Here is a 21,142-nt window from a genome sequence, read left to right as displayed (position 1 = left end):
AGATAAATGGGCTGTGTTAGTCAGTTAGAGCATTAATGCAATCATTTCAGAATGGATTACCGATCAAGTAGATGAACCTCATCATGAATTTACAAATTATGTAAAGTAACAAAAGCCCTCATAAAAGCTTTGTAACAGCAACCAGGGCTTCGGTTCTATTACCATCATCCATCACAACTTTACTGTTGCTATCCACTGGTCCACATGGTTTTATCTTAACTGGGCTGTGATAGATGCAGCCAGGAATGATTTTTAAATGTTTGAGAATGACTGACTGATCAACCTAATGAAAAGCTCCTCTAACCAAGTTATCTAATGTGAAAATTTAACTGAAATACGTAATATTAGGTACAAAAGCCAAAAGTGGTTTGGACTGAATACGAAAAGCTAAGCTACAGCATGATGCACCACAGGCCATCTTGCTAGTCTGGATCCCACTTTTATGCTAAGTACAGTAAAGCAAATGACAGGTTGGTGTTGTCCTCGTACAATATATACTATTACTCGCCGTGCATGGTGCAGTGTACAAGTAAAGAATCCTCCAAGTGGCAACGAAGGTCAACCATGTGTTTTTATGATGTTGCAACAACTTGTTGACATCATGAAGACAGACTGAAAGGTGCTCAATTTTAGTTGTGGCCTTGTCATCGCTAAGACATGGACCTCATGTCATAGGACACAGGCTAAGTATACAGTGCAAGTGAATTATGGGAACACTTGTCAGAGGTTAAGGATTTCCATGTGTGTAGAAAGTCACCGCAGCAGGGATGGTTCATAAAGTAGCAAATTCTCATTCAGATGCAATATCTTTTTTCAAGAAAATTTTGACATCATCATGACAGGACCACTGTATGATATTTAAACCGTGCTTAACACACCACTGAACACACCAATGAAAAATGAGTAGCAGCAATTTGCAGCCAATGACTACCATTAATGTTAGACACAGGTAAAAAAAAACAAACGTTATTTTCATTTGTATTTCTAAAACCTACATGACAATCCAACATCTCAAAACGAATAATGCCTACTGCCAACAGGTTGCAGCTCTGGCTCTGGTTCAGCAGCAGGAACAGACTCAACAGGGGTGTCCTCTGCAGGGGGACCACTTTCTGTTGGGGGGGCACCCTCTGCTGGTGGCGTCTCATTCTCAGCTGGAGCTGTCTCTGCAGGTGCACCTGCTGGTTCCTGTTCTACCCCAGGAGGTGGAGGCGCCTCTGTCTCAGGCTTGCTCACTTCCACCTCCGCTGTCTCCTCCACTGGAGCATCAGCCGGCTCCACTGGTTTCTTCTCAGCTGTCTTTGGAAGCTTAGGCTTTGTCATTCTTTCTCAGTGTGGAGCAATGCTGCTGATGATTGAAGCTGGTGATTGTACGTGTCCGTCTCTTCAGCCAAGTGACTTCCTCTAACCTATGCTCTCATCCTCTCTCTCACTCTTTTGTTCCCTCCCTAAAGTCTTTGCTGTAATCACAACAATGGTTCCTCTGCAACCAGCCTCCACAGTAGCATGAACCCCTCTGTGTTAAGCAGCTGGTCCCAGCAGAGCCAAGTGCTTCCAGGCCATTATTTATAGAGAGGGATGCCATGGATAGTTTCCCAATCAGCTGTCTTACAAGCGATTGGCCATCTGGATAGAATGATGTTCCCTCTTAAATCAACAAGTGGAAGACGAGATGGTCATTAAAAATCACTGATAGACTAAGAGACAATCCAAACCTGAACCCCCACAATAGGATACTGTTACAGAGAGTGCATCTTAGTACATTACTTAAAGACCTTTAGAACTTGGCTTCAAATCTTAAGTGTGTCTCTATAACATTAAATATCCAAATATCCATTAATAAGTGCCAGTCAACAGATAGGGTGATCTGATCACAAATGGACAGCTCAAGTACAGGGGTTACCACACCCAAGATGCAATGAGGACGCTTTTGAGATCCAATCACCCAGACCACATTTGGAGGTGGTCTGGGACACATGTGGCCACATTGTTTTAGCAGTGTGAACACAAATATGTGTTGGGCCACATTGAAGGACCACCTACTCAACAGAGGTCCTCTGCAACAGTCTAACTATATACACTGTATTTTTGCCAAATTCTTTCTCATGGTGGGTGTTGTTGGGTCTCTCTAAATCATTTTATAGACCTGACCCAGACCTGCTCTATGTGAAAAGTTCCCTGAGATAACCTGTGATTTGGCACGATATAAATAAAAACTGACTCGACTATTTATATAATGCTTTTAAAAAAATCATTCACTCTGCATACAACATGTGGAATGCATGAGCCGAGGATCAAAAAAACAATCATGCTCTACAAGAACCTACATCTCACCTCTTCAACAGGTAAGCTAATCGTGTATGACTTTGGTGTGTTTTCTTTTCCTCATCATTTGGCACGAAGCAGTTTGCCTTATATGGCACCAGTTCCTCTATCTGTCCCCTGAGGTGTTGGAACAGAAACACACGCAGACCTTAACCTTAATGACTGATGTTACTCAGGAATGACCTGTGGTTCATCTACTGTATGTGCAACCTATATTTTTGTGACACAGAGACAATCCACAGACTTCTACGATTACAACAAGCATACAGCAAACATGACCCCGTTCCGGTCACGACCACAAGTCAGCCAGGCCCCATGAGCCCAGAAAAGCTTTAGAATGAGCAAACCAGGTGTGAGACAACCCCAGAGCCATCAATAGTCAGACATGTCAACTTTATCACCATCTACCGTTGTTCATCCAACTAAGCCATAAATCAAATGTACAAAGATCTAATCAATTAACTTTTTAATGCATTCTCTATCTTCAACAGTTTCAACAATAAACAACTCCTTTTACTGAACATGCAGTGGAGCAAATGTGTGAAAATGATGAAATGAACGCACGTGGGATAGGAGCAAGTAAAAACCTGCTGGTAAAGACTCACCGACTGGCACAAATGGCTGTGAGGCAGGGCTGTGACGAGACATGCCAATGCCGTTGACAGCGTAGATTCGCATTTCATATGGCACTCCTTCAATCATCCGCTTGGCTTCATAGGTGGTGTCAGGGTAAGGGTCAAAGTTCAGCCTCATCCACCTGTAGCTCTGCTTCTTCTTTCTCTCCACCACATAGCCTGAGAATTAAAATAGAAGCAAATGCATGTTGTTATCAGCTATGGTTGGAAGAACAACAGAGGAAGATGTCAAGAAACAAACTAATAATTTAAACAAAGTAAGCATTTTTTTATTTATTTTTTTTTTTACCAATGATTGGCTGTCCGCCATCAAACAGAGGGGGGTCCCACTGGACGACACAGGAGTCCTCTCCCACACTGAGGATTCTGGGAGCCTGGGGAGGATCTGGAACATCTGGGAGGGAAATATTGCTCATGTGATTAAAAAAGACATTTACAGTAATTTTTTTAAAGAAATAAAATACATTTGACATCAAAGCTTTATATATGATGTGATTTTATGACTTTGATAGCTGCTTTGTACTTGTGTGGTAATTTGTTAAGGCTTTTGTCTACATGCTAAAATTAATGGGAACAAACTACTCAGAGTGACTGCAGGGAATTCTGTATTACCAACAACTTTCACATTGATATCTGCAGTGTCCTCCCCAGCAGGGTTTCGGACCACAACAGAGTAGATTCCCTCATCCTGCCTCTCGGCTCCCTCAATGGTGAAGACACAGTGGCCCTTGGTGGTTTCGACATGGACCCTACCGTCTCCCTCTGTGACGACCTACACAGTGAGAACCAGAGAAGAGTTACTGGATTGTGACTGACTACAGCATCTATTGGTAACTCTCACACTGAACTGACTGACAGCTCTATTGCACATACTGTAGGTAAAGATGCTGGTACAGTACATGTATAGAGGTATATTAATGCCATGCCACTTTTGGAGAGATGATAAACACTTTCCAATTCAAAGTTTCTAGAAGTATTTGTGTCTCAGATCATGCTTTTCAGAGCCAGCAGCACATGTTGATTTGAACACACAACTCCAGATGTCACCATGCAAATGCAGGACCAGCGCTCGAAAGGGCAGTTGTGTGCATGTACTGGTTTCTTGTAGTGTGAAAAATGTGCAAAAGTGTTTGGCACTTTACATGTTTAGATTCTTATCCATCACGCAATATCATCAGGGAGGGGTCTTAATAGTCTCAAAATCATTCTGCAGCAAGACAACAACTCCAAACTCACAGATAGAGTCATAAGGAACTATCTTCAGCAAAAAGAAGAACAAGGAGTCCTGCAACCACAGAGCCCTGATCTCAACATCATCAAGTCAGTCTAGGATCACATGAAGAGACAGAAAACACTGAGACAAACTAGATCCACAGAACAACTGGGGCAAGTTCTCCAAGATGCTTTGAGACAACCTACCTGCCAAGTACGTTGAAAAACTGTGTATCCGGGAAGAAGTGCTGCTGTTTTAAAGGGTGGTCACAACAAATACTGATTTTAATTTATTTTTGTCTGTTTACTGCACTTTGTACGAAGTTAACTGAGAAATAAAAACTTTTAATGGCACTGTTTTTGAAAGCATCCTATATAGCATAGCTTTGGGTAGTATATTGATCTGGTTGACAGTATCTTAAATCTATAAATGATCTCAAGAGAAACCTTAAGCATGTAAGGGAAATAGTAAATACCTACAGTAATAATATAAATAAAATCTTAACTCAAGGTCCACATACTGGCTGAGGAAGTAGCTTTTGTTGAATCTGACAGTGAGAACAAGATCCTTTTAATTTTTCTCTGCAGGCACTGGACTGATATGATTTTAATGTCTCAAAATGTAAAATAATTCAGCAAAACTTAACACCACATTAGTTAATTTGATTATATACAATAATAATGTATTGGAGCATGTAATTCCTACGTTTATTTTACTGAGTCACGTTATAAAATTGCCATACAAACGTGTACTTACTGCCCAGTTTCTTCTGACCTGTGCCTGTCGGAAGGAAGATTCAGAACATGCTCTTACCTTACTGATATGATGGGATACTGGGTAACACTGCATGCTGTTTTTTTTTTTTTACCTTGTTCCTGCTGTCTAAAACTGACACATAAAAGCAAAACACAAGTAGACTGCTAACCACTGAGGTACCTGCTTTCCCTCAGTGGTCGTTATTGCTGCAGCCTGTTTCGTCTCCAGGGTTGTAAATGAATATAACTCAACCTGTTCAGTCAAGTAGCTGCAAATTCAGTTCTTCTGTGCTTTGATGGTGGCTGCATGCATTATCTTTTCAAAAACTCAAGTGATAACACAAGTGCAGGATTATGCAGGATGAACCCAATGTCAAAGGGCACACATGGGTGAAAGTTGAGAAACATGATAGCAATGCTGTTAAGATAGAGACATGGATTTCAGAGTCAGAGTGCCACAAACAGGCATATTCATATGGGACATGCACACTTACTTCCCCATCCTTCATGGTCCAAGAGGTTGTGGGGCCTCCTTTCTCCTCTCCATCGGGTTTTACAGAACTAGCCTACATTTGAGCAGAGCAAAGCGGTAAAAGCCGAAGAGAACCAAGAGGGCAGGAAACCTCTCTTTCTCCTCAACTCAAAGATCAGTAGGCTAGTAAGCATGATTGAATTGAGCTGTTAGTAGCATTGTACTTATTCAGCTTGGGGAGAAAACGTTTAAATACCTCAACCAAATGTTAGACACATCACTGGGTCTACAGAGGCAACCTGTGCCAGTTATTAGTTATTGACTGGTTCAAAATAGTTAGTTGATAAAAATGTAATCTCCTCAACTTGTATTATAGTAGATCTGTTGAATATATTGTTTAAATTTGCCAACATTTTTCTGAATTAAACGTTTCAGCATTACTCAGGCTTTTAAATATAGTTTTGATAGTGAATGAGGCCTTGCCTTCTTATCAAGCCTCAGAATTCAGACCTTACCTACTGCATTCTGGACAGATGGCGCACTTCAGAGGATGGGTGTGTGGCTGATCAATACCAAGAGTCTATTTCCCTGTTTTACCTTCTCTCCTTTGGTCCAGACCACTGTGGGAGCAGGGTCTCCAGTGATTGGGACGTCCAGACGCAGTTTGTTGCCAGCCACCACCACTATGGTTGACTCAGCAGTACGACCCATACAGTCCAAGTGGATCTTAGGAGGATCTTAGAAAGTGAGAGACATGGTTGAAATAGAAAGACCCTTGCGTTGTGTTTAATCTGCACACTACAAGAGACTAAGTTTGTGGTACCTTGGCGTGGAACGTAATCAATCTTCACCTCTAGGAGCAGAAGGACAAAAAAGAAAGTGAGAAATTGTATAGTTTAGCTTATTTGTGGTATGAAAGTATGAAAAGTAAAAAAATATCACCCAAGAAATTGAGTTTGGCAGAAAGGTTGAAAGCGTGTCCATCTGGCACAAAGGTGTAGTCCCCTTCATCCTCTGGTTTGACATCATCAATGGTCAGTTTGTGGATCCTAAAAAAAGGTTAAAAGTTTTCAAAAGTTTACTCCATGGTGTCATGAGATATATGCAACATATTTAATGCATGCAGAAAACAGTCCTCACCTGCCAATATGTGTAATATTCACTCTGGCATCGGGCTTGACTTCTACACCATTCTTATACCAGGTTCCCCTCACGTTCTCATCTGACACCTCACACTTGAAAACTGCCTGGTCCTTCGCCTTCACTGTGAGGTCTGCAATGCTCTGGTAGACCTCCAGGTCTTTCTCTGCACAGTCAGAAAAAAACACATAGGCTCAGAGCGCAGACAGCAGAAACAGTCTAGGCCATTGGTGCTACTTTATGACACTACGGAGTAAGATGCACTAATATGATAATGTGTGGGGAATAATGTGATAAAAAAAATTAGATGCAGCTATTGTATGTGAGGATAATATGGTAATAATATGTTCAAGTGTGAGGTGTTCATTATCTTTGTGCAGCCTTTGTGTGTTGTATCATAGCAACAGACACAAAGGGGGATAGTTAATTGGATTTATGGTAGAAAATAAAGTCAGAGGATATGAAGACCAGATGCAGGAGTTTCAGGCTATTACTGTATATCATAAGGAATAATGTACATGGGAGTTATTATAATTATCCCAAAGAAATTGTTATCTGGGTGAGATAACTCACACCAAGCTTCATGTAAAGGTTACAGGAGTTTCACGCCAGTTCGCTGCCCGGGAGGGCAAATAACATGGGAATGGCATTATAATGGGAGTTCGGTGTTGATCTCTGCTGCATGATGGCAGCTGGTAATTCTTGGCAGGCTTGGTGTTTGATTAATAGGCCAAAGAAACTTAACAGGACTTAGAGCATGAAGAAAATGGGTTTAAATCTACACACAACAACCTGGGAGACACACATATGTACATCACACATGCGCATGAATATATATATGCAAAAGTAAGAGTATATATATTCAACATGTAGCCCGGACTAAATTATATCTTCTACAAGAAAACACAAAAGGTCAAACTATAATCAAACATTGGTGTAATGTAGGTTTTTGGTTCATAATGAATACTTCTGCTCAGTGAGCTAATGGGGCTAAGATGAAAGGATTACTGGGTGGTAAAAAAAATTAAAAAACAAAGAGGATGAGACTAGCTGGGGTTTTGTTTTTTTTTGCCTACGTCCATGTACTGATGAGTTTGAACCATCACCATCCATCATTTTTAGATCACCTGTGGAGTCAAATAAAGACTTCTAAGCATATTCATCCTGCAAAAATATTTCTTGTCTAAAGTACACCAAAAAAAACCCCATCACATTATTTTTTTTCATAAAAATTGATGTCTATCTAAGAATCAAACTTACAAAATTCTGAGGGGCCCAGTGCAGATCTTTCATCAGCAACACCAGGCTGTTGAGACTCGGTACTAGAGGAAAATCTATCATCTAGTAATAAAACATACTTTTAAACCACAACTTACTCTATATGATTTCTTACTGTCATGAAAAATTTGCACCTAAAATACTGAATATTTTTGGAGCAAGTGAAAGATGATGTTGCTGCAACTGTGACTGAACGTGTATCGTGAAAGTGTAGCATTTGAAGTGTCAATGTAGTGTATGGTTGTTGTAAACTAACCTGAAATTTCAGGTTTTATTTTTCAGTCACCTACACATGATATAGCAGCGATCGAATGAAAATGTATGACAAAGAAACACTGAATCCGCACAACAAAACAACAACACAGCAAACAAAGACAGGGCAAACAGCGACCGGAGAAAGAAACCAGGTCGCCTGTGCAGACCTGTGCCCTTCAGGTGAAATATTGTCGAAGTCTTCTAACTTTAGCTGGTATGCAGGAATCACTGCTGTAACCTTGGCAGAATGATGTGAGCAATGACAAGAGTTATTATATCCTGTGGATAGACTGCATGCCAAGAGTGGCAAGGCCACGTGACTGTTGGTAGGGTATGAGAATGAACACTTGGAGTATTCATCACTGACAAAAAGAGGTTCATACTGTACTCATAGCCCTCAGCACACAACACGACTGACACTCACCCTGCACCATAAGCTCAGCCATCGACTCGCCCCCATTTGTTTTAACCTTGTAGTGGCCACAGTCTTCTTTCGTGGCCTCATTGATGATCAGAATATGTTTGCAGCCGTCTTTCTTGAAGCGATACTTGAAAGACTCGTCTCTAGTCAGTTCCACGCCATCTTTCTCCCTGCACAGAAATTCACACAGCAACCAGACTGATTGTGACTCGTGATGAAAAGTATCATCCTGTAATTAAACTTTTTGGCAGGGATTCAAAGCTGGTTAAAAACGTCATATGGATTGAATCCAAGCTCAAAGGTCCTCTTACTATTTTTGGAGCTTTCAACCACATCTCACATTGTTACATATACAACCACTCATTTTCACATGACCCAAAGTTCACATTTAGGTCACATGATGACAACTGAGCCAGCTCCGTTTACTGTTGTGAGATGTTGTTGAAAACTTTGAAAACAAGTGGCAAGTGGTCTTTGAGCTGACGGCAGATTACCAAACACTGTCCACATAGATCAAAAATGAACCTCCAAGCAGTCACTAGAAACATGATTTTACTAACAAATTTTATAAAGGTTAGTACTCAGCTTTGTGACCAATAGTGTGCATTGAATTTTGGCATTTCTTTAAGTCCAGAAAACACTTCTAAGCTTCATCATAAGTGATTTTACTCTTTTTTATCTTTTATCTTTATCTGATCTTTGGCATCTTGTTCCAAGAAAATTATTTTGGATTCAAATAAAAGCCCACACACAATTGCAGCAACTTTCTCCTTCAGATAAAGGTCACATGGAACATACTAAAATGCTGATGTGACCTTTTCATTGAGGTGATAATTTACAGCTTGCAGCAAGACTTCAATGTGCCACAGAGACAGTGCTCAGAGGTCTGGCATCTGTCTGTGGACATGACAAACTCAAATGCCATCTGCTGGGTGTCTGAGCAACAAACACTGCGTAAGAGTGACTGAAAATTAGCTTAAAATTCAAAGAGAGATTAAAATAAATCAGATTTGATTTGATCTAAAGTAGCTTAACCTGGGAGCATCTTTAATCCACCCATGGCTCATTCGCTTTTATCTAATAATGCTTCTTGCTTTAGAAACGGAATCATTTTTGTGAACTGTGTTGGAATCATGATACAGTTTTTGATTTATAACTTTTTAAGATTTATTTTTTTCCAAGGGCTTGAAAATCCTGCTACTAAAAGACAGCCGATCCTTGAGGGTATAAAGAAAAATATCTAACCATTTAACATTGGCTCCTTCCTCTGAGACTTCACACTCCAACTCCACCCGCTCACCCTTCATGACCATCTGGTCCTCCAGATTCTTCACAATCAGCACAGGAGGCTCTGCAGAGAACAGATAAGAATGAGAGACTCAACTGCAGCTCTTAATCTTGCAAATGTTTTTCGGGATTGTTTCTTTTGAAGCTTAATTACCTTTAACAAAGAGCTCAGTGGTGCATTTCTCCTCCCCCACCACACAGGTATATGCAGCATCATCTGCTAAGGAGCAGTGGTTGATGGTGAGGTAGCGCATGTTGCCAACACTCTCAAATATGTACCTTGACAAAGAGCAGGACGGTGATGGCACTGTTTCAATCGATTTAACACTTGGACGTACAACATATTATTTTTCAGAGAACTTAACTCTTAACAACTTGAAGAAAATGTTTTTGTTTCTATTATGATACTTACTTGCTGGGGGTATGATGAGAGGTCAAGGTAGGGAATTCGGTCACACAGAAAAGAGGCAAGAGAGAAAAAAGAAAAACATTCATTAAAATAGTATGAAATTGCTGGTCTTTGTTGAATGCATGATGATGTCCAGCATGTTTTACAGAGATGAGGTGGATTTGAACCTTCCAGTTGGTTGAATTTCTTTCCCGTTCTTCAGCCATTTCATCTCAACATCCGGATTGGCGACCTGAACTGCTAGTTTTATTTTATGCCCCTTTGTCACTTGGTAGGCAGGATCCAACTTTTTGAGGAAAGCTGTGTTTCAGAGTATACATACAACATGATAATCACTCACTGCTTATTTACAATTTGTTAGGATTAGATCAAACTCTGCCCTCCAACCTTCGCTTTTCTTCTCTTCCTTCTTCATCTTCTTCAGTCTCTTCAGCATGCCTCTCAGGTCGGTAATGCCATACTGAAAAGCAATCTTCTCATACTCTGAAGCAGGAGCATGGCTGAGAATCTCCCACACATCCACGTCAGGCTCTGTGCTCACCTGCACAGCTCTGATACAAATAAACCAGCCAGAGGATGATGTTAAAACGAGTTATTTAGCTCAGTTTGCAAGTTACATTATGAATATAGAGTAAAGTGAGTTGGCTAGAATGAAGCTACATTAACACCAACATTTTGGTAATACTCATTAACAGCTACTTATTTTATTCACAATCAATTCACTATTAACTATTAATGAGCAACTAAGAAGCAGGTGATGATTAGTCAACTTCATACACTATTTACTAATTTATAGCAAATAAAGATCAGTAAATTGAAAATGTAGACTATATTTATGTGTAATAACGAGTGATAAAGTGTTTTACACAAAATTATATCAAAATTGCAGCTTTTTCGTTTATTTTTGTTTTAATCGTTTGATATTGCTGATTTTATACCTTATCCTGGCTTTTTTTTTGTTGATCAAATCACATAAATTAGTTTAGTGTGTATGTGGTGAAATATGAACTGATTAATGTACAGTTACTGCAAATAAAAAATATTATGACCGATTTGCATGCGCTTGACGTGTCTGTATCATGATGATGACGAGTGAGGTCAGAGGTCAGATGGTAACCATGGGAATTTCGCGGCTAAGGGAAAAGTTGGCTGTTTGGAAAAGACATTATGGAAAACAAACGTTGGAGCGGAGACGAAAAAGGAAAAGGATTCAGGAAAACTGAAATTCGGGCAAAGATACAATCCGTCTGGACTTTTAAAAAAAAAAAAAAAACTACTCGGCTTGCTAGCATTATCAGAGAGCCTGGAGAGGACGATGCTAACGTCGCAGAGGAGGAGGACAGGAAGGGTGGCAGCCATTAATGTTAGCTCAACAGAGGCGGACACACAGACCTGCGACAGACACTTGCTCAACAAGTTGTAACTTTCTAGCTGTTTTTCCACATTGCGAGAATTAAAAGTGAACTGAGAGCAAGGATGAGGCAGCAGCGCTTGAACTCTTTAACAATAGGCCACTCAACAGAACTCGTCTGAGGGAGGAGGCCAGAAAGAAGACCGCCGCATGTGGTAGGCTTTCTCTCATATTATTATGGACTGTCCTGATTTAAGGCTTATATTCTTGTCTCCAAAGTGTTGTGTTAATACACTGAGAAGTACTTCCCATTGGTTGGTTCTGGAAAACCTATTTTGGACTTTTGTATTTTTGCATCTCTACACTAGGATGGTTAATATGGTGGAAATCCTGTATGATACAGGTAACATACATTATTTGTTATAGGTCTACCTAAGCAGAGCAGTCTGAATCCAGCTCTCTCTCTCTCTCTCTCTCTCTCTCTCTGTATGTGCTTCTGTATGCCATTGAGCTACACATTTTCGGCTAAAATGTTGATATTGTTGCTGCTGGCACAGGAAAGTATTGTAAATCCTGTATGATAATATATATCTACAGGTGTTGATATTGTCCTTAAGGTTGTGATCATAGGCTGTAGCCTTTCAGTGTAAATCCTGTACAAACTACAAGTGTTTCCAATAGATAATAACCTCCACTGAGAACCTATAATGTGAAAAGAGCAGATTGGGAACAGGGGGCCTCCAAGATTTTGTGCCCAGGAGCCATTGCGTTCTTAATCCAGGCCTGTTTATGGCCTTGTTCATGCTGTGTATCACCCTCATGGGTGTTGTGCAGTTAATAATAATATATTTGATAAAACTATGTATTAAACCCCATTTATCTTGAAATATTTTTCCTAAGATTTAACACTTATTTATTTTATTTGTTGGAGGTGTTTCACCACCACCTAAAATGTATCTACATTTTTTCAGCTGCGAGCTGAGCATTGTGGGAGAAAAACAGAATCAACAATTCAGTTGCTGCCTAATGTGAGAATACTTTATTTTGTTACTATATTTAACACCTGCTTGGCGACTGTCTCCCCCTTCCTCCTGCTCTCTCTCCCTTTTTTTACCACACCTGTCCACTAGGTGCCCTCAGTGACTTTACTTCCTTAGCCAATCGTGTGACAGCTGACTGCATTTGCAAGCAGCCACGTGCCAACGGCTTCTTCCCATCAACACATTAGCTCAGCAGTACAGTCTGTGGACAGCAGTTTTCTTTTAAGTTTCCAACTCGCTTGAGCTGCTTGTTGTGTTCAAGCCTTTTGTTTTCATGTTTCATGTACCTGTAGCAAGTTGCTGCCTCTAGGCCTGATTGATCAGAGTAAAGTGCTTTTTAAGTGCTCCTCTTGCCTTGTTCGGGTTCAAGATCTGTGCATAACATACTGTGCATTTATCTAACTGTTTATGAGTACTATGAACACCTTATGAACTGGATAGTAAGGTATTAACAGTAGTTAGTCAAATTACTGATCTGTGCACATATGATTAAATATTTCCTACAGTATACTTTACACTATAAATTTGCAAACAATGTATTTTTGTGATTAATAAATCATCAGGTAATAGTTTAGTTTAACAATTATTCCAACAGTCATCAAATGATACAGTCAAATGTTCATTGTTTTCAAATAAATAAGTAAATAACTTAAAATAACACAATTCTGCTCAACACAAAGTTTCCCTGTGACATCCAGACAGCATGTCAGCACTTTCTTACCGATTTGAGGATTTTATGAAACTGCTGCTCATTCAGAGGTAGAACCCAAGAGGCAAATATGGCAAAACAAACCAGACAGGTTAAAACACAGCAGAAGCAACACAACCAGCATATTAGAAATATGCTTTTAAAACAAAAAATTAAATATTGTAACAATAGTAAACCTGCAATAAAGCAAGCCTGTAGCAATAAAGCCTCAATAACGATGCTTTGTGTGGAGTTTGACATGGTGTCCTGTTTTCTTGTGCACAGGGAATAATACGTGGTATGTGGTAGTGGTGTGTAGTACATAGAAGTGATTTTTGATGCGTTGGAAAGGTGAGGAAAGACTACAAAGTGTCAGAGAAAGATGACTCGTCAGGTGAATTGATGACAGTGAATCTCAGTAGCCATGTACAAAGTATCAGGGAAAACCAGCAATAACATGTAAAAGGGAGAAAAAAAACTGTAGAAACTCTGTTTCTGATCTTAAAGAAGTGTTGCTGTTTGAGTTACTGTGGTATGAGCGAGAGTGTGTTCAAGATAGAAAATGCAGTTAGTGATCACAGGATTAGGATCAGTGTAATAATAAAAATGAGATAAATTAGGGCAACTACATTTTGAGGACCCCATCGGGTGGGAAATGAAGACTTAGATGGCTACATGTGCATATATTTTCACTGGCAGAGAAATTAAATGCTTTGAAGAACAGGATGCAAGATCTCCTTTTCAATTTAAAATCCTGAGACACAGGATACATTATACCCTAATTTATCATTGTGCATTGTGTGTTAGTTTACAGGCTTATTGGCATGCAGATAAGTGTGGTGATCATTCACCTAATAACACATCATTCATTTCAGTTTGCACGTGCAGAAGTTGCTTACTCTCTGAAGATGCAGGACGACCCAGAAAGAATGAGAATGACAGAGTTAGAGCATGAAAAGTGAAAAAAAACTGTTGCCTTTTCCTGAAAGTCAACAAATTACAGTCACTATTTTGAAATTGCTTACCTCTTTTTTAACAAGGTGCTGAAGTCCAGCTCTCCCGAGTCTTCATTTCCATCTGTGCTACTGCAGAAATATCAGCCACCAGCAATAAAAATCATCATTAACAGTCACTGTAGGTTGATCTCTCCAAAGAGAAGATAAATGTTAATTCAGACATGGTTTGTTTAAATTAAACAAATCCATATTCTCAGGCTCAACACTATATTAATCATTTTCTATTCGCTCTTGCTCCAGTATACCTGATGGATACTGAATGGTGCAACACAAATATTCAAATATTAAAATTAGAGTGAGATTAAAATAGAAAAATTGGATTGGACATAATCGCTCTTTAGGACAAAGAGGAAACAAGTTGGTTGATGGATAAAAGAAGTGAATATACAGGCAGATGTTTTGCTGGAGACAGGTGTTGCCATGTTTGAAGGAACAGATTGGTATTTTTAGGAAATATACTTATTTATTTATACCACTCTAATGTTTGTGTGTTGACTGTGGAACCGGAGCAGGAGCATTCGGTTGGTTAAGCATAAAGACTGGAAACCGTACGAAGCCTCAAATTTAAAGCCCTCTAGCGTTTTAGCTGGGAGAAACCCTTTACTTCTTAACGGGGCTTTTATTGCTGTGCTGCAGTAAGCATATAGTCTCATTTCCGGTTGCTGGTGTTTCTGTTGTTTACCTGCTGCTCAGATCTGCTAGTTTCTTTAGCAGTTACTGATGAGTTATCTCATTTATTTGCATTTTCACCCTACTGGAGGCAAACAGGAAACAAGGGGAGAGAGAGACAAGACTATGACGTGCAACAAAGGCCCCAAGCTGAATAGAACCAGGGGCACTGTGGTTATGTGGTAAGCACCTTAAATATTTGGCTACTGAGCACCTGGGTTTCTAAACTTTAGAGAGTCAGGCTAAATGTTTATTTTTTGCTTCCTGTTCTGCTGGCCTAACACACCCAGACCTAACACATAGATATGAGTGGTGGTCTCAATGTCTCTAGCTAATTTGTGGGGGAATAAAAAAAAAAAAAAAAACTTGAATAAGTATATTTCCCAAAGTGTTAAACTATTCCTTTAAGCCATGAGCAGCAGCAGCAGCAGCAGTCGTCCAAGCAAAAACAATACAGAACACTCAAGGTTAAAGAAACCAACAGTCACTAAATAGGATCTGCTCAACTCTGATCAGTGGGATGAAAGATAATGACAAGGGCATAGATATGTGTGTGCTTGTCTCCTGCCTCTGATCTGACAGCAGGATTAGAAGGTGAGTCTCTGGTTTATGAGGTGAAGTTACAACACAACACGGCTGCATTTCCTTTATGTGGCAACCCTGTGGAAGAACGTGGCTCGCACTTTCAGTACGATCAAACCACCGTCAAAGCTCACTCTGAGGGATAGATGTTTGTGCAGCTGGCTCTGCTGTTTTGATTGAGACCCAGGAGGAGATCAGAGAGAGCTGACGGCTACAACGAGCGGATGTTGCATAACAGTTTAATAAACCAAATCTCTACATATTGATGGTCAAAGGTTAACACAATCACTGCTACTATAATTAGCAACAACACCCAGGATTTAGAATTTGAGCCATCCCTCTCGGTTTAGCTGTCTCATGGTCTTCCTGCTGTGGTTATTCTCTCAAACTCAGCAGATCGGAGGCTGCACCATCCACAACACTGGTTCTGTTTGACTCGAAGGCAGAGAAGAAACAGGCCACAGGAGAGAGAACCAGTCTCTGATCTGGATCCTGATTTCTCTGTTCTTTGACAATCAGAGTTCTCAGAGTTTGAATTTCAGCCTCATTGTTGCAACAAACCCCTTTACTACCTTGTTGATGGTCCACTTCTCTTCTTACCGGCTTCACTCCTGATAGGTTAGCATTTCCACAGTTATTTTTTTAAATATATAAAACATGGTAATACTCCACTACTGTGTTCTTTTTAGCCAACATAATGATTAATGTGAAGTCTGACCTAGTGTTCATTTAGTCTTGACAACAAACTAATTGGTAAAATTGTATTTCTTATCAGCTCTTTTATCTTGTCTTTTTGCTTGTTATGCTGATAACCAAAAAGATGCTGATTTTCATCACAGTAGCACATTTGACTAACCCCCTTGTCCTATAAATGAAGTTGGATTTCTTTTAGAATATGTCCATATTCTACATGGCACTAAAACTAACTATACATGCCAAAGTGCAAAGGAAAAAGCCCCAAATGCTGCATAAAATATGATTTAAATGCCCCTGAACTGTAATGAATATGTTCATACAGTAGTGTAGTGAATGTTCCCCACAGGCAGCAGAAGATAGCAAATTTCATTCCTGTTTTAATTTGGTGTCACATTAAATTGCATGATGACTCAGAGACTTCACTTTAAATTAATTTGAGATTAGGAGAATTAAAAGATGGCTGAGGTTTAAAAAGTAAAAGAAAAAAAAATCTGAGGAGGCATTAGAACAGAAATATTGGTCCTTCATATCCTTTTCATATAAATTAATTCAGTTACTAATCATTCCTTATCAGCATGGTATCATATTTAGGTGATTTCTTTAATCAGAAATTAGTGATTCTCACCATTTTTGTGTGTTTGTGGTGCGGCTTTTCTGGTGTTTTCATTATAGATTGACAGGTTAGAAGTCAGAAGTTGGATATTTTGAACTTTGTGCTATATGCTCCACTCAGAAACGTGATTTGTAATTTTAATAGTTTCATCAGTTAAAAGCAGGGTAGCACCTTAAAAAATGTTTGCTAATTTCTCTAAACTAATAAATTGTGGCATTAACTCTTATAGTAGTATAGTATAGTATGATCAGACATGTTTAAATGAAAATATAAATAATATGTTACAAGGGAATCTAGTATGTAACTGATCTCAGTTAAAATGGTTTGCATTAGCCCTTTAAAGAGAGGAAACATAGTGGCCGTGTAGTTCTCCTTCACTTCACAGCAAAGTTTTACCTGAGTACGCGAGAATACAGTATTAACTGGTAACAGCAATAAAGGAGAATCCGCATATATTCAATTTCAATATAAAATGTGATCAATTTTTGTATTGAATTAGAATTTGTATTTTCTGCAACGTAATAATGTCTTATTAAACTTACGTGCGCCTGAAAGCTGCTCGTATGTCAAAGCCTTCAGTAGCCCTCACCTCTGAAATGCAGAGCAGGACCCAAAGTCATTATGATGCAAGACAATCATGTTGGAGACTAATCTGGTATTAGAAATAATAATAATAATAATAATAATAATAATAATAATAATTGGTGACACACAAAAAATAAAAAACACACAAAGGACTCACCATGTACAGTCAAGTCAAAATTACAGCTGTCAAACTTGTCCCTGGATGAAACCTCACATCTGTACGCTCCAGCAAAGTTCGGCTTGGCAGCGATGATCTGCATCTCAAACGTGTAGATCTGCAACCACACGCGTGAGAGATGTGAGAGGGATTACAAGACAAAGTGAGACTAACATCTTTGATTTTACACCATAACCTATTAGCCATATGCTTCATTTGTATAACATTATCAGTCAGTTTCAGATTTTGTGCCACTGATGAAATTTGCAGGGGTGTTGTCTTTGCCACAACATGACCCTCAAGGTAGCGTGCAGGCAGTTCATCACGTTATTGTGTTGAGTGAGGAAAGACCTTGCTCAACTGAGTGTTAAAAGGGCAGGACTTGCGAAACGCCTTTGTTGCCTCAAAGTAAATGTTACATGTTGCATTTTTAAGCTCATTCTAGTGAAAAATACTGTATGTAACATGGGCAGCTGCTCACATGCACATTAAAAGAAAGAGTAAAGTTAAGTCTTTGTCATAACTGATGTGAAATCTTGATAAAAGCTCAAGAATCCTGCTGAAGTCTGTGGTCATGTTTTCGTGTCTGCAGCCTTACAGTACCTTCGTGTTGCGGTCATATGTCTCTTTTAGCTGCAGGTGTTTTCCAGACTTGCTGGCGAGGTCCATCCACTTCCCTTTGAACCATTTGATGGTGGGTTTCTTCAGCAGTGATTCCGCGTTGACTTTAGCCACAAACGTGATGTTTTCACCTTCAAAAAAAGAGCAGGTTGTCTTGTGGTTTAACACATTTTCCCTTAGATTCTGATATCCGACACAGCTGTGACTTGTTGTTATTGTTTATTCTGTGAATTTGACCAAATTAACAGCCTATTGAGTGTATTCTATATTTAATAGATTTACTGTCATGTTTTATATCTTTATGCTTATAAACATCCAATTATTTCATTTATACGGAACACTTGGATTTAGGATGTGCATATCTGTTTGGCAAACACCAATTTCGATATTTTATTTTATCGTATTTCTTTTCACATTGACTGAAATATGACACTAAAATATTGAAATATCTGATTGCACTTATACATATTCTTACATTCCCTCAAGATGGTTTAGTTTTTCTGAGAGGGATCATAATCCTGTTTAATGGTATGTATTGTGAAGGCACTTACCTACAGTGACTTCTCCACTCTGGGGTTTCTCTGTAAAGAGTCCAGTCAGGTCCTGTCTGGTGTCTGGAGGCTGTCCATCTGAAAATTCAATGGGGTCAAGGCAGAGTGCCACAATGTGAAGTTGACAAGTTAAAGTCAAACGATGTCTCATCCAAAAGCATGTTAGGCATCAGAGTAGAGAATGAAAACCATTCAGCAGACTGATGCAGAAACCATCATGTCATGATCCGGGGCTGTAAAGGTTTCCTCTGCATTCAGGAATAGATATTTGCCACTGAATTAAAGACACTTTGGGTGCTTTGAGTATGAAAATCATTTCAATTTGACAAAATTGCACTTACGCTAAAACGCTGAAATTGGTTAAGAATTACTGAATGGATTAAAAGTAATGTAAACATGTGCTGTAATGTGCATGTAATGTACAGACTGGGATGTTTTTGACATTTTTAGGAAAAGCATAACTCAAAGATCACATTGAAGTGGAGAGCATGGTGTACTGAACAAAGGAGTAAATGAGTGGCTGAATGGATGGAGTAACTCACCCTCAGCGGGAGGAGCATCGTGTGCCGGGGCAGTGGTCTCCTCCCCTGTGGGTGCTGCTGCAGGTGGAGCCGGGGCAGGTTTTTGTTCTACACTGGACTTTTCCGATCCATCAGTAGGGGCCTTAGCTGGAGCTTCTGAGTAGCCATCATCACAGAGATAACAAGGCACAAGTGAGAGACAACGACACATAATTGGTCTGTGTCCAATCTGCCTTACTTAATTTATATTTATTAAATATAGATTAACGTTTGAAACTGAAAAATGTTTGTAAAAAGCTAATTTGTTTAGAAAATGTATTTTGTTCTGAAGTTCTGTTCTGAATATTCTGTGTACGAAGTCACATAGAATATGTAAAATGTTTGCATTTGAGTCATTTCCTTTATTTGATATTCTTTTAAACACTGTTTTGTCTCTGACAAACATTTATCGACCAAATATTTCGTATGTCTTATCATCTCTGAATGACCAAATGATTTTCCATTTGTTATCAGCTGCCTCTCATGCCTGTCCTGAGCGCCAGTCAAGTGGTGGTTACTCATGAGGAAATCATGTGCTGGGGTGTGGGTCAAGGTCACTATACAGGCAGAGTTAAGAGTGGCTATGATATGAGCCACAGACAGCTGTGGGAAGTTGTTCGTCGTACTCGGGGCCGATTAGTCTGCTGCCTTTCTTCAAGATTTGTTTCCACCTTATCAAATCCAAACAAACGACCTCAGCGGGTCACACTGACAGACTAATGGCACAAATGTTGCTCTGTGACACACTTAGCACACAGTCATTGCAGTAAACACAGTGCTCTATGGATTTGGCAAAGTGCTGGACAAAATGATTGTGATTAAGCCAGTGATAAGACATGCTCACAGCCTTAAAGGAATAGTTGGATTTTCATGGAAATGTGCTTATTTGCTTTGATACCAAGGGTTAGATGGGTGGATTGATACCATTCTCATGCCTGTATGTTAAATATGAAGCTACAGCTAAATTATCTTAGCATAAAGACTGGAAACAGGGAAACAGTTAGCTTGGTTCTGTCCAAAGCTAACCAAATCTACCTACCAGCACCTTTACAACTCACCAGTTAACATGTTTTAAAGAAGGGACATTTGTAAAATGAGTGAATTAACTAGCTGCTATTTGTAACTCCAAGTGTCCTGCTGCCAATGACAGATTAAGAGACCAACAGTCCCTGGACACAAAAAGACTAACCACCAGATACTCAGACAAGCAAGACCCCCAGACTGAAAGAGGTCGTGTCATTTGTGGTTGTTTTGTGTCTCTTTTTGGTCATTTGATTGACTTTCCAACAAGGAATGTTAACAGTCACTTCATACTGAGGATCTGGTCAGAGTAGGATTTTATATGGTTTAAAAAGTCATAATAGAAAGAGGAATAAATGATGTTGGTTGACATCCAGGTATCTTTTATTGAGATTACAAGGTATATTTTTGGAGCTATACGATGTTAACTAGTAAGCATTAGAGGTGCTGGTAGGCTGATTGTTTTCCCTCTGTTTCCAGTCTTTATGCTAAACTAAGCTAACTGTCTCCTGGCTGTAGCTTTGCATTTACCATACAGGCACGAGAGTGGTATTGATCTTCTCATTTAACTCTCGGCAAGAAAGTGAATAAACATATTACCCAAAATGTCGAAGTAGCCCTTTAAGAGCAAACATTTCTCAAAGCTGTACCACACATAGATGTTTCAGAGATTTGGTGTGGAGCAGCAGTCAGAGGGTGCAGAACGTGAGTCCTTGTGCAGAAACATCAAGTGCATGCAGTGCATCAAGTATTTACTGGCTCAGTGGTTTTCAGCATTGAGTGCTGTGTTTTGCTTTGAGCTC

General features: G+C 39.5%; 2 protein-coding genes across 3 annotated transcripts in view; one reads left to right on the top strand and one right to left on the bottom strand.

Annotated features, from left to right (window-relative positions):
• The window catches only part of mybpc3 (myosin binding protein C3), a 32,835-nt gene that overhangs the window by 6,801 nt on the left and 4,892 nt on the right, over positions 1–21,142 (bottom strand). The window contains exons 3-24 of the mRNA XM_071488691.1: positions 19,302–19,436; positions 18,760–18,837; positions 18,191–18,339; positions 17,588–17,705; positions 17,388–17,436; positions 16,109–16,147; positions 14,295–14,354; positions 13,303–13,329; positions 10,578–10,741; positions 10,358–10,490; positions 10,194–10,196; positions 9,936–10,060; positions 9,740–9,845; positions 8,498–8,664; positions 6,541–6,706; positions 6,343–6,449; positions 6,224–6,253; positions 5,998–6,137; positions 5,423–5,494; positions 3,573–3,732; positions 3,250–3,354; positions 2,931–3,119 (exon numbers count right to left, since the gene is read on the bottom strand). Of these exons, the coding sequence (XP_071344792.1) occupies positions 2,931–3,119; positions 3,250–3,354; positions 3,573–3,732; positions 5,423–5,494; positions 5,998–6,137; positions 6,224–6,253; positions 6,343–6,449; positions 6,541–6,706; positions 8,498–8,664; positions 9,740–9,845; positions 9,936–10,060; positions 10,194–10,196; positions 10,358–10,490; positions 10,578–10,741; positions 13,303–13,329; positions 14,295–14,354; positions 16,109–16,147; positions 17,388–17,436; positions 17,588–17,705; positions 18,191–18,339; positions 18,760–18,837; positions 19,302–19,436 (2,322 nt within the window). The remainder of the gene's footprint in view (positions 1–2,930; positions 3,120–3,249; positions 3,355–3,572; positions 3,733–5,422; positions 5,495–5,997; positions 6,138–6,223; positions 6,254–6,342; positions 6,450–6,540; positions 6,707–8,497; positions 8,665–9,739; positions 9,846–9,935; positions 10,061–10,193; positions 10,197–10,357; positions 10,491–10,577; positions 10,742–13,302; positions 13,330–14,294; positions 14,355–16,108; positions 16,148–17,387; positions 17,437–17,587; positions 17,706–18,190; positions 18,340–18,759; positions 18,838–19,301; positions 19,437–21,142) is intronic.
• Positions 11,304–21,142, top strand: part of slc39a13 (solute carrier family 39 member 13) — a 51,696-nt gene continuing 41,857 nt past the window's right edge. The window contains exon 1 of one of the 2 annotated variants that reach the window (XM_071488685.1): positions 11,304–11,756. The gene's annotated coding sequence lies outside the window, so the exon portion shown is untranslated. The remainder of the gene's footprint in view (positions 11,757–21,142) is intronic. The other variant, XM_071488686.1, reaches the window with a different exon arrangement.

Source organism: Trachinotus anak, unplaced genomic scaffold (assembly GCF_046630095.1).
Source record: "Trachinotus anak isolate AG129_WGS33_773 ecotype Australia unplaced genomic scaffold, CSIRO_AGI_Tana_v1 ptg000011l, whole genome shotgun sequence".
In the NCBI taxonomy this organism is placed as follows: domain Eukaryota; kingdom Metazoa; phylum Chordata; class Actinopteri; order Carangiformes; family Carangidae; genus Trachinotus; species Trachinotus anak.
The sequence above is the reverse complement of the archived record's forward strand: the minus strand, read 5'-3'. Positions and strand labels throughout refer to the sequence as shown.